Genomic DNA, 12,285 nt, shown 5'->3' with positions numbered 1-12,285 from the left:
CCCCTCTGTTACACAGTGTGTGGGAAAGCATTTTCCCTGGCATTAACAAAGCCTTCAAGTTCTTTTCTGCTTTCCTGTCCCATAATGGACCTGTCTGAGTCATGAAAGTATACAGATGATGTAAGATATTTGCATGTTCCGACTTCCAGTCCGACGGATGGAAATTGGATCTCAAAAGTGCATATAATGGCTTGATAAATTCTGCATAGTTTGGTACATATATTCGCCCATAATTCAACAATCCTAACAAAGCCTGTAGCTGCTTCAAGCAACAGGGAATTTGCAGGTTGGCGCATTTCTGTAAGAAATTGGGTGCCAGCCATCTTCCTTGATCGGTGAGTGTAAAACCCAAGAATGTAACTTCTCTATGTGCTAATAAGGACTTCATGAAATTGAATATATAACCCTTGGATGCTAAAGTATGCACTATGTAATCTACTTCCTCGAGGTGCTCTTCGAGTTCATCATCCGTACAGTATATGTCATCCACATATTGGCAGCATTTTGCTATGTTTGCTAAAAGACTTTTGATCCTACTGGAAACTATTCCCGCACTGTTCTTGTACCTTTGCATTAGACGAGTCACCTGAAAACGTTTTCCGCAGTGTATAAAAACCGTGTATTTGTAACTCTCAGGTGCTAAAGGCTGTGCAAAGAATCAATTTCCTAAATCTAGTACTGTTTTATACTTGTTCCTCTGGATGTTGTTGAAAAGGCCAGAACTGTGAAGGTTTTGCATACAAGACAATAGGTGTGATTGGGCTTAATCGCAGGAAGTAAAAGTGTTATAGGAACCTGCTTGTTCAGTTATAACCACTTGATCTATAAGTTGAGTTACGGTTGTCTGAATATGTGGTCTATTAGTGGCGGTGGAGTGGAATATTGGCTCTGATGCTTAGGCTCTGAATGTATGGGGATGGAGAATGAGGTGGACACTCAATATCATACCCTACGTGATTTGTATAAAGTTGTGCTGCCCCTAGCACTCCCTAAGTGGTTACATATTGCTATGCTACCTACCTATCTACTTCTTTTGAAAGTGATGGTTCAGTTACTTCTTCACCTCTAGGAGCCTCCCTAACCTACGGTGGCGGCCAGTCTCAAGTTGCGAAAAAAGACCCCCTTGTTTTATATGTAATTGGTCCAAGAACAATACTTCAATTTCTTTAGGCTGTTCACCCTCTAGTTGAATTGTCACTAGAAAGACTTCATTGTCCTCTAATACTTGTCCTGTGAGTGTGGTTATTTAAATTTGCTTATCAGTCTCAATATAAGTCAATACATCTCTATGGACGGTCTTTCTAATGGAAATTTCAGAGACGGTGTTCAATAAGTCTTCAATCCAGTCAGCTACTCTGTTTCTGGTATTATCCTGTGTGTCTGGTTTTCCATCACCAACATTTGGCGCTGCAACCTACTTCTTTTCTTTCTTTTCAGCTCTCTGGTCTTTCTTGGGTTGCAAGCCTTGCTATTTTCTCGGGCTGTGGATGGGATGAACTGGTATCACTGCCTCCAAACCTCTGAGGTGGTTTTATCTTTGCTCTATCTCTAAGGTCATAGTTATCCTGACGATAACTAGAATACCTATTCAATCCCAGGGTGTTTTTATACCTTGGTGTCTCCTGAAAGAATCGATTTAATATCAACATCTGTAGATCTTCTCCTGTTTCCACTTCTACTGGGCTTAGTTCCGATTTATATTTCCCTATCTTTTGAGGAAATGGGTTTCTTCTACACCCCATCAGATCTACCTCTGGAGATGTTCCCTTTTTCAGGCTGTCTCTCTCTGGTTTCCTTTTTTAGACCTTCCGAGGTGGTCTCTACCTATTGACCGGTACATTTCAGTCCCTATTTCTCCAAATTGTTCCAGTGTTTCCTGAAGGTTTAGTTGAGCAAGCCTATTATTCATCTCCAACCTGGCAGACTCCTCCTTTTAGTAAGGGCCTTATTATTCCCTCTACCATTTGGTAGTTGCCTCCTGAAATTGCCAGCCTTAGATTCATGGCCGCTGCAGCTCCTTCAGAGTTTATAACATCATTCAGTAGCCTTCAGTGCTGTTGTGGATGGGGTGTCTATCGGCTGTATGTCTAGCCAGCTTTAGACCGACATCCAGCTTTCTAACAGAGGATTACAACCTGCTGGCAGTATCATTGCTAGAGACCTTTGCAGCTGCATGGCTGTAACCTGTGAGAAAGCAGCTTGAAGTTGCCCTATCTTCTCTGAATACCATTTGGGTAAGTCTATTTCTTTGGGGACCGGTCCCAGCAGGGTCTTTAATGTCTGAAATTGTATTCCTCCCCCATCAGGTGGCAGAACCCCTGGACGTTGTGCACCCACTGGTATTTGCATGGCATATTCCAGTGCACAATTGGAAACATTTTCAAAATGTGTAGCCAGCAGTTTATACTGTTCCCGGTCATATGGTCCCTCTCTGTTTGGGTGGAACTTTGCCACTTGTTGGCATGTTAAAACCGCATGTATTTGATTTGATTGTGTATAGGCGCTATATAAATAATGTGTTTCAAAGCGCTTCAAGTAGGGAGGGAACATGGGGGAATACAATTACATTCTTACAAGTCCTTGAAACCGAGAAGAATGTGAAAAATAACTATCAAATCATAACAGATAGTACAAGTGCATGAAACAATAAGGGAGAGGTGGGGAGGGGTTAAGGAGACAAAACTAGCAGTAACATTACTATGCCTGACGACAATTGTTGCAGTGCAAGAGTGACACGAGGAGGGGGGAGGAGGGGAGGTAAGGGCGAGAGGACGAGAAGGGGTATGGAGAGGAACAAAACAAGTGACTATCCATTAAAGGTCAACGACTGTTCAAGATAGTGTAGGGGAGGGAGTGGGAGGATAAGACAAGAAGGGAAAAGGAGGGACTGACAAGCTGTTATCAATGGTCAAGGGACCGATGATAAGAGTAAGTGCTGAGATATGGTTTAAGGGTGGAGGGGGTGTCAAGAAGGCTGCAAGACAGCCGGAAATTAACAGGAGGGAAAGAAGGAAGGAGGGGGGATAAGGTGGACTGACACAGGGGCAGTGGGGTGGGTCGGGGGGGATGCAGACTCACATGGGGAGCATTGGGGTGGGTGGAGGGACACAGACTCTCACGGTGGGCATTGGGGTGTGTGGTCTGACACAGACTCACACGGGGGCAGAGGGGTGGGGAGGACACAGACTCACACGGGGCATGTATGAGCGGGCTCTGTCTGGCTAACGTGTGTAGAAATGGCAAAGTGTCCCCAAACCAATTCAGATGGTCTATGTGCTGTAAGGGTAGCTCTGGAAATACATATGGTCTATACTGTATTGTGACTAAGTCCTTGTGTATTCTCAATGTATCGAATACATTTCCCCTCTGCTCTAACACAGGGTGTTTTCATGTACGTAAATAGGTTTTCTCCTGGCAATCCTCCGGGTTGTCCTACTGCTACACGGTCGTTTTGATTAGTTCCTATTATTCCTCCATCTTGTGCCAGTGGTTCACGGCTGCGTGGCAGACAGATGGTGTGGTTACATCTATATAAACCGCCATTGCTGCAGTTTTTGTAACTTTCTAAAGTCTTTAGAAGATCCCCCCGTTTCACTGTTAAGTTTAACCTTTTTTCAGCCTCTTTGGTCTCCAAACGGGAGGCATTTCAATTATATTTTTTACCCTCAAGCTCTGAGGGTTATTAAAAATCTATGCAAAAAGGACGAGCATACTCGTCCTTACCACTTAAGTAGTTAAGTGGTAAGGGCGAGTATGTTCGTCCTTTTTGCCTAGATTTGATCAAAGCTCAGCCGTTAAGTGGAGAACCTATGACCAGATCCCATCTGGGGTGTCGCCTGTCATGTTTTCACACTCCTAGTGTCCTGTCTATAGAGACCCACCCTGCCCCTCTAGTCCCAGGGGAGGGCTGAGAATGCTATCACAGTTCTAGGATAACCTGCTCATTGGTAACTCGGAGGATGGCACCACCTTCCTTTTCCTGAGTACCACATACGTTGGCTAGAGAGGAGATATTTAGTGTTGGCTCATAGGTAAATGGTATGGCATTGGTATATTATACAATATATATTATATGGATGTACGTTTAAAAAATCCAGTACCAAAAGATCAAATAAATTGCATTTTGTAACTCGATCTTTGGCAGGTGGGGGGTTTGTCCACCGCCACACATTTAATGTATTTAAAGTCAATAATACCAAACTAGGGGAGAGGGGGACACCGCCACAACCCCTGCTCCTCTTGTTAAGTATTTTGGGATTCGGTCTTTTCAACCAGACCGAATGCACACTAATTGTGCATTGTCTTTTTTTCCAGTCTTTCGTGCAAACCCATATTATACGCATAGACTCACTCATAGGTTTATATTTCTAAGCTGTTTATTCGTCGATAAATAAAGTGCATTAGAATGACTAGAGTGGTAATGCAGATTTAAGCCAAAATGGCTAAAACAATAGTGTAGCATATAAAATCAACATGCCTTGTTTCAAATTTCAATCACAGTGCTAGCAAAAACGCATAAGGTAAAACATCTTGCTTCAATCTCATGAACACTTATATCAAAGCGCCTTTGCATGAACGTACTCCCCGGGAGTCTCAAAGCGGAAACCACAAGACAGTCTGTCTCGCCACCAGCCCTCTGTGTCTTGTCTTCTAGCAAGAGCCAGACTTATTTAAAGTCTCCACGAGATTTGTTGGATGACTCGTGCTCCTCACTGTGAGGCAGCCAAGTTTGACAAGAAGTCCTAGCTGGCACTTAGTCAAGTTTGTCTTGTAGCCCTGGATGTGATCCAACTAAGTTTGTTATATACTCTGAAGTGACGCACCCATGCTTCCAAGTCCTAGGAAGCATCAAACCTTATATGATACACCGGAAACTCCTGGAAGCACCATATATGTAATCACTAATTAAAAGCATAGTCTGTGCTTCAAAAATACAAAAAAGGTAGCAGGCGCCCCTCTCTCGAAAGAACAAGGCATGATAACCTGTTTAGTGGTTATTAACCACATTGAGAGTTCGCAGCCATTGCTTTTTGCTCACTGTACCTTCACAGATGGGAAATATCCATTTGCATATCAGTCTTTGTCCCGCCCACAAGGGCAGTCCAGCACCGAAATGCTATGGCAATTCCTCTCTGAACAAGAGAACCACTGAACAGGTTATCATGTCTGTTCTTGCGAGAGAGGGGCGCCCGCTACCTTTGTAAAAAAAAAAATAGTCTGTGCTTCAGCTGGAAAATACTTGAGAAAACAGCACATTCGCAATATTCATATTACATTGTTGGCTGCAGCGCTCAGCAAAAGAACAGTAACACATGTGACTCGTTCACAGTGATGAAAACACAAAATATCTAAAGTAGGCACGTTGCACGTCAGAAGTGCTGCAATACACATCACCTTGGCCCGTGCCAGGATGTTGGGCAGCATGCAACAGGGCAACGTTTGAGAGCACAAGTGTCATGATCCATCGATCACGCCCCGTCTGGTCTTCCTGGTCCCTGGCACGTCGGGGGTTACTCGCTGTAGTACACCCAACATGGCCGTATAAACGGAACGCGATCTATCGACCTTTACGTCCTATGTAGCACGTTCTATAAATTAGCCACTCCCCTGCGGTTCCGCGCATCTCAACGCTACCGATGCTGTGGCCTGGCGTGCCCCGTAGTTCGTTCTCCTGAACTGTGTTGCTTCCTGGTTCCCGGACCTTCCTCCTTCTCCTTTCCTACTACCTTCCTTGGTCCTGTCTCTTCCGCGTTCCACGCAGACCGCCTCCGTGTGCTGCCTCCATTCTAAGCTTCCTGGAGTTTCCTAGATCCCGGACGAAGAAGCTGAACGAATCCTGGAATCCGAAGACAGCCAAGCAGGCTTGTACAAGACCCGAACTGCTCGAAAAAAAACCCCGACAAAGGATTCCGCAAAACAGAGAAAACAGGTGAGAAAAGGGGAAACCTGTGACAACAAGCACAAATAGTTTTTGATTGCATTTGCTTTTCAAAAAGCACACAGCATATAGGCCCTCCTTCAGTTATGACATGTGTGTAGTTGCAGGCTATAATGTGAACACAAATCTGAGTGCCTGGAATGCATGCAGTGAAATTTAAAAAGAAGCCCTCAACCTGACTGAGTAGACCTGGATGGGGGAGGGTGGGTACACCAGGACATGGCAGGGAGGCCTCCCCTAGTTCCTCCATCCAGTGGCAACAGCAAGGACAGCAGCAGAACGGAACTTCACTCACACACAGAGCAGTAGTGCAAGCTTCTCTCTCACTCAAACGTGGACACACACTCCCGAGCGCGCCCAAAGTACAGTACACGAAGGTGCAGTGCACGTTGGCTCAATCAAAAGGGGTACGGCACAGGTGTCACACGCCGCGGTCCCTGGCAATTGTGGAAACGCTGGCGGTGGAGCGGCCATTAACTTTGCCGTCACGTAATCACGTTCTTGTCCGCAGCGGTCTAGTTTCCAGATCAGCTATGTCCTTTTAGCCGGCACCAACCCGGAAGTAGATGCGTTGCAACCTTTCGCGTCAGGCTTCCGGGTTGATACGCTGTAGGTCTTTCCTCCGCGGCGCTTCGCCGCTCTTTCTTGCTACTTGTCTTCAGTATTGCATTCTCTTGGCTTACCTTGCTAGCTAGGGTAGCGTTTCCTTGTTTCCCCTTCCCTCGTCTGTCTTCTCAAACTCCTCCGTTCATTCAGTCCTTTTCCTGTTGTCCTGCTTGTCTGCATTTAGTACCCTGTGCCTGCTATCCTGCTACCTGGCTCAGTTACGAGGGGTTTTTTATGCCCGCTGGCTTTTTCCCCTTAAACCGGTCTGCCCCGGTACGGGGGCCCCCTTGGCCCCGAGTTAGAGGGGCAGGGTGGCTTCCTCTCGAGGCAGACCACATCGACAATCCAGGGAAGAAGCATTGAGAATCCGGAGATTCGGAGTTGTGTCGGACCAGGAAACTACAGGTGAGGAGACGGGCGTGAGGGGTACTCAGGAAGGTGGAGTGCATTTGACGGAACGCAAGAGTGAGCTTGACAACAGGCAGCAGCAGCTCATGAGTCTTTTGCAAGTCGCTGCAATAGGGCATGCAACACATTTTTGTCTGCCCCTCTCAAATAATTAGCATTTTTTTTTTCAATCTGTTATCCTCCTCTCTCAAACAGTTATGTCATTTGCACAAATACCCTTTGGATAAGGAAGCTCTTTCTCGTGTGATCCCTCCTACTCCACCTCCATTTCTGTCCTCAAACTTACTCCTTTCTTACCTACAGCCTTGTAATTTCCTTTTTTAAAGCTTTCAGATTCCTCTACTTCTAGTTGCTGTAATGTTATTATGCAATCTAGTGGTACTCAGTCTATTGAATTCAGAAGAATGAAAGATTGAGTTGGCCCTGCTATAATCCAAACCGATGACAGGATTGCACACAAATTGCTGCAGAAAGCTCTCGAATTCCTGAGGTAGAGAGCAACTGCAATCCCTGCAATGGAAGCTATGAAAAGTAGGATCACCTGTTGGAAGGTTGCAGCCGCTGACCTACCATGAAGCCTGGAGATGCATAATAATCTGCACTAGAGTGTGACAGAAGAAACGACTACATTGTGGACCCAATTTAGTAATGCAGAAGTGAAGTGCTGTCCCCAGCTAAGTTTCACATCAGAGGCTGTGTTGGCAGTTTCAATTGTCATAGGTTATAAGACCGAGTGATTGCACATGTCACCTAGCTCTTTATGTATAGATCTGCCTCCTAGCTCTTGCTTTGGGAATTATCTATCCTACATGGTCATGTTGCAGGAACATGACATCAATATTTCCTAAGGTAAATTGAATTCCCAGTTAATACAAGAGATTCCCAGGCAGTTGAAGAGATTAGCGTTGGAGATTATAAAGGTTACAGGATGGAAAAAGCAGTCTCTATCATTTTGATTGCTTTTCTATTATGAGTATCTCCAGCCTTGGCCTAACTGGGAAATTTAACTTATTCACAGTAAAATCGGAGCCATGTGGCCTTTTAATTAATCTTTGTCCCCAAAGCACTCTCTCTTGTCTTGAGGATTTGCTTTTGACTCCTAGCTTCGGATGTTCATTTTAGGCTGAAATGCTTAGGAATATGCTCATTTAAATGCAGTGAGGTAGGATGCAAAGAACTGCTTTTAAGGCATTGACCTGTGTTCTACAGTAATGGATTTTGCCATCTTTTGCAGATTTGGGACACAGCTGGTACAGAGCGCTTTCAGTCCCTGGGAGCGGCCTTATACAGGGGCTCAGACTGCTGCCTCTTAGTCTTTGACGTCACCTCCCCCTCCTCGTTCCAAGCCATTGAAGCCTGGAGGACTGAGTTCCTCGTCCAAGCAGATCCCAGTGACCCTGAACATTTCCCATTTGTAGTAATTGGAAACAAAACCGACTTGGCCGATCGACAGGTGAGTGTGCAAGGAATGCTGCAAAGGCCCATGCCTTTTCCATGGTGACCTTTTGGTGCCTTTGCTTTAGACCATTATGTGTTAACTTTATTATCCTTAAAAGACAGTCCTGCAATTCCATTCCTAAACATTTTAAGCTGCTACATAATGCATAATTACAGGATTGCGACACTAAAACATTTCATTATCTGTCTGTTTTTCCATAAAATGTAGGTTAGTATATCACAATCGTCAACTATATTTCATTTTGTTGGGGAAGGTGTTTTATATTGACAAGTGAACAATTTTGAAAATGTACATGGTCAAATCCCTTACTCCTTGACATTCCATTTGATCACCTGGTTGTCTTATAACAGCTACCCTGAAAGTAAACCGGCTGAAAACATACAATACACCACCAGATTTGGCCAGTGCTCTGCATACTACGCCATCCACTCTGCTTAGTCTCATACTTTCATCCCTCTTACGTAATGAATGCACAAAGCAGACTAGATGTTTGCACAGAGTAGTGCTCAATACTTCCATCCAGTTTGAGCATCTACAGATCTGCAATACCATGCTCTGTAGTGAGCCTGCAGAGCTTGCTTTGCTGTAGGTTTGTTTGCATTATATATTAACACCTGTGGGAGAGAGCTGTCCAATCTGGAAGCTGGGAACTCAAGCGGAATCGGCAAGTAGCCGCCCGCATTTCATGTCTGGCTGCTGCTTCTCTGCCTAGCCTTCACCCTGTCCCTGGACGCGGATCCCCAGGACAAGTCTCCACTGGAGTCCCACACCTCCACCCCCCAGTCCCACCTAACACTGTCCTGCTGCCCATTCACCTACTTACTTCCAGATCCTGGAAATAGTTCTTTCCAATTACAGACATATGTGTAATTTCATTTGTTTTTCTTTTTTTTTAAGTGAAGCATGAATTGCGAAAAGTCTGGTTCTCTTTACAAAAGGAACACAAAGAAGTATCTGCGCCGCAGATGTCCGCGCTGGGTGATAAAAGCGCTAAATACAGCTTTCCTGGGTGCACATGTCTGGAATGCTGCACTTGGGCCTGCATGGCTCGGGCTTGAGGACCTTTAACAGCCCTGCCCTTCCCCAAAAGTGCTATTTAACGGTATATTGAAAACAGTTGATATCAATGACAGGCAAGGGCCATCTTGTCCACCTGGAGTTGACCATTGCACTGCCTGTCGCATACTACATACTTCAAGACATAAATTATTTTTCAAAAATTGATTAGCAGATTTTGCTAATTAACATTTTCTTCGTTAGCAAACAAGCTTATTTGATTAGCAATTTGTACTCATTTTTGAATGTCACTGGAAGTTATTTTACCCAAGACATACAATTAGTACCACTACAGCATTTTTGTGTACCGCTAGACATTAGTGAGAGGAGTGCCTGTCAAAGGTTAGGTGAATGAATAGACACAAATAAATAAATGTGATAAAAAGGTTCTGAAAACAGTTTTCAGTGCAAGGCTCTGTGCAACTGGGTGCAGGCATTGTTGCTCAGGGCAGTGTCCTTTATATTGCATGCTTGACCTATCATTTGGGTTGTAAGGAGAAGTTCAGAGGTTTCATAAAAAAACTTACTTGCATATTCAGCTTGTGTCCCCAGCCTCTGGATTGGCCAGTTCTCTGCCACACGTACTAATAAATAATGCTATCTAATCGTAAAACAAATGGAGCTCTGGGTGCTTACTGCAGTGTATGGTATTGCAGTAGATCTGTAGATGTACAGATTGGATGGAACTATTGATCACTACTTTGCGTAAACTAGTTAGCTTTGTGTATTAATTATGTAAGAGGAAAGAAAGTAAGTGACTATGCAGATTGGGTTGTGTAGCAGGCAGAGAACTGGACAAACTAGATGGAATGTTGTAGTTTTCGGCCATCTCACTTTCAGGGGAGCTAGTACAAAGCAACAGGGTGCTACGATGGAGGGTCAAGGAGTTTAGGATCAGCTCATGGGTTGAGCACCAGTTGCACAGAGGTATGCAACCAGCAGGTGACATGTACATTTTCAAAGTGTACCCTCGTCAATATGATGCGCTATCCCCAACAAAATGAATTATAGTTTACACTATGAAAATTAGATGCACTAACTTAAACTTTACTTGAAAGCATGGAAACAATGCAGTGATTTACAGTAGCAATACTGTAATTATGCAAGAACTTAAAACGTTTTTAGGAAGGGAATTGCAGGATTGCCTTTAGAAAATAATAATAAAGTTAAGACATACTGGTCTTTGCCAGAAAAGGATATAGTTATCTTACTAAAAGTTTCATCCCGATTACTTGCTATTATTTGAAAAAGAGAGAACGTTTCTCGCCTAGCACTCCCACAAAGGCATTTGGCAATTTTAATAGTGGAGGAGATAGTGCAGCAGTAATTATCTCCCATCAGTGAACGGATAAAAGGTGGATGGAGCCCTGATGGAAAGAGGAATGCCGGGTGTGCTGTGCTTTAATTGAAGAAGGTAATTTAAATAACAAGCTGTGCTATACAAGTGTCAATTTAATTAACAAACCAACAGAATTGCATAGCAAATTCCTATTTGACACTGCTTATTTTATGCCCTGAACTTAGTCTCAGGCTATGAATTTCCTTTATAATTGTGAACTTTTTGATTTATGAAACTTCTGACTCCTCTGCGTAGCAAGTGATGGGTCAAGCCTATAAAATAGAGACCCTGCCCTGTGCAGCTTCAACTGCACCCAGCTGCACAGAGCCTTGCACTGAAAACTGGTTTCAGAGGCTCTTTATTGTATCTACTTGTGTACTTTCATGCAGCTTAACCTTTTTTCATTTTACAGACGCTCATCTCACTAATTTCTTCAGCATGTAGTGAAGGCATGGTATCACAAGTATGAAACTGACACAATTTGTAAAACCCTTATTGAAAATGTTTGGGTCCGAGAAACTCCTATTTTGTCATATGTAAAATGGGAGCAGTGTCAACCATTAAATGATAAAAAAAACAGTTCTAGTGGAGTCCGTCAAATCAAATGGTCTATGCTAACAAAAACCTTATGCCTGCCCTCTCTCTTATACAAAAAGGAGAAATGTATGCAAAGGAAAAATCAGTGTTCAAAAGAATAAAGGAAGTTGAACCAGCTCTTCTCCGCACGTTAAACCACAGAGTAAGGCTGTCGTTGTAGGCAGGATGACGTACTCTGGCTCGGTTTCTAACACTAAGCAATTCCAAACCGTTGATTGAGGCCCGCCTGGCCTTCCACGCCAAAGTCTCTTTTTGACTATCAAAATTGCATTCCAACAAAGTTCACAAAGGTCCCCCTCTTCTAGGCTCAGACTTCTCACGTGACAGTTCATTACAAACTTGCAAGGGGGCTCCCTTCATCAAGCTTATTGTACTTCGGGTCTCCTTCAATCGGCCCGGACCCCTTTCTGATGTCGAAGACTTTTGAATGTGCGTGGCTCTCTTTACAAGCCACCGCAGGACCACTTCGACTCAAAGTTCACGTCTACTTTCATTTAATTCACTTTTTCTGTTTGATCGCTTTATAGCTTCAAACAAAGTACCTTTCACAGAGACTTTCGAATGGGCTACTTCCTTTGGCTGGACCACTCCGTTACTTGGTATCACTGATCTCACAGCTGCCTTTTACTTCAAAGTTCATTCATAGGTCTGCCTTTCTTCGCATCTCATGCACACGCATGCAGCCTTCACTTGTGATATAATGTTGCTTCTTAATTCGCTGAAGTACAGTTAGTACTGTAAGTGAACATAGGTATGTTCACTTACAGTACTAACTCTAAATCTAGGTGAACCTCAGATTGCACATGCTTTTCAGTTATGCTTTGAATTTGAATCTAGATGTACACTGTTTGCTCATACATCTTAGCCGTACTTCTGAATTTT

The 12,285-nt window shown here is 43.9% G+C and overlaps 1 protein-coding gene across 3 annotated transcripts in view; it reads left to right on the top strand.

Moving 5' to 3' along the window:
• The window catches only part of LOC138567341 (ras-related protein Rab-7a-like), a 460,095-nt gene that overhangs the window by 361,953 nt on the left and 85,857 nt on the right, over nt 1-12,285 (top strand). For all 3 annotated transcript variants that reach the window (XM_069645442.1, XM_069645443.1, XM_069645444.1), the window contains exon 4: nt 8,187-8,405. In XM_069645442.1, coding sequence (XP_069501543.1) covers nt 8,187-8,405 — 219 coding nt within the window. The remainder of the gene's footprint in view (nt 1-8,186; nt 8,406-12,285) is intronic.

Source organism: Ambystoma mexicanum, chromosome 2p, assembly GCF_040938575.1.
Source record: "Ambystoma mexicanum isolate Mex_15411 chromosome 2p, UKY_AmexF1_1, whole genome shotgun sequence".
Lineage (NCBI taxonomy): Eukaryota > Metazoa > Chordata > Amphibia > Caudata > Ambystomatidae > Ambystoma > Ambystoma mexicanum.
Note: the sequence above shows the minus strand (reverse complement) of the source record. Positions and strands in the feature narration are given on the sequence as shown.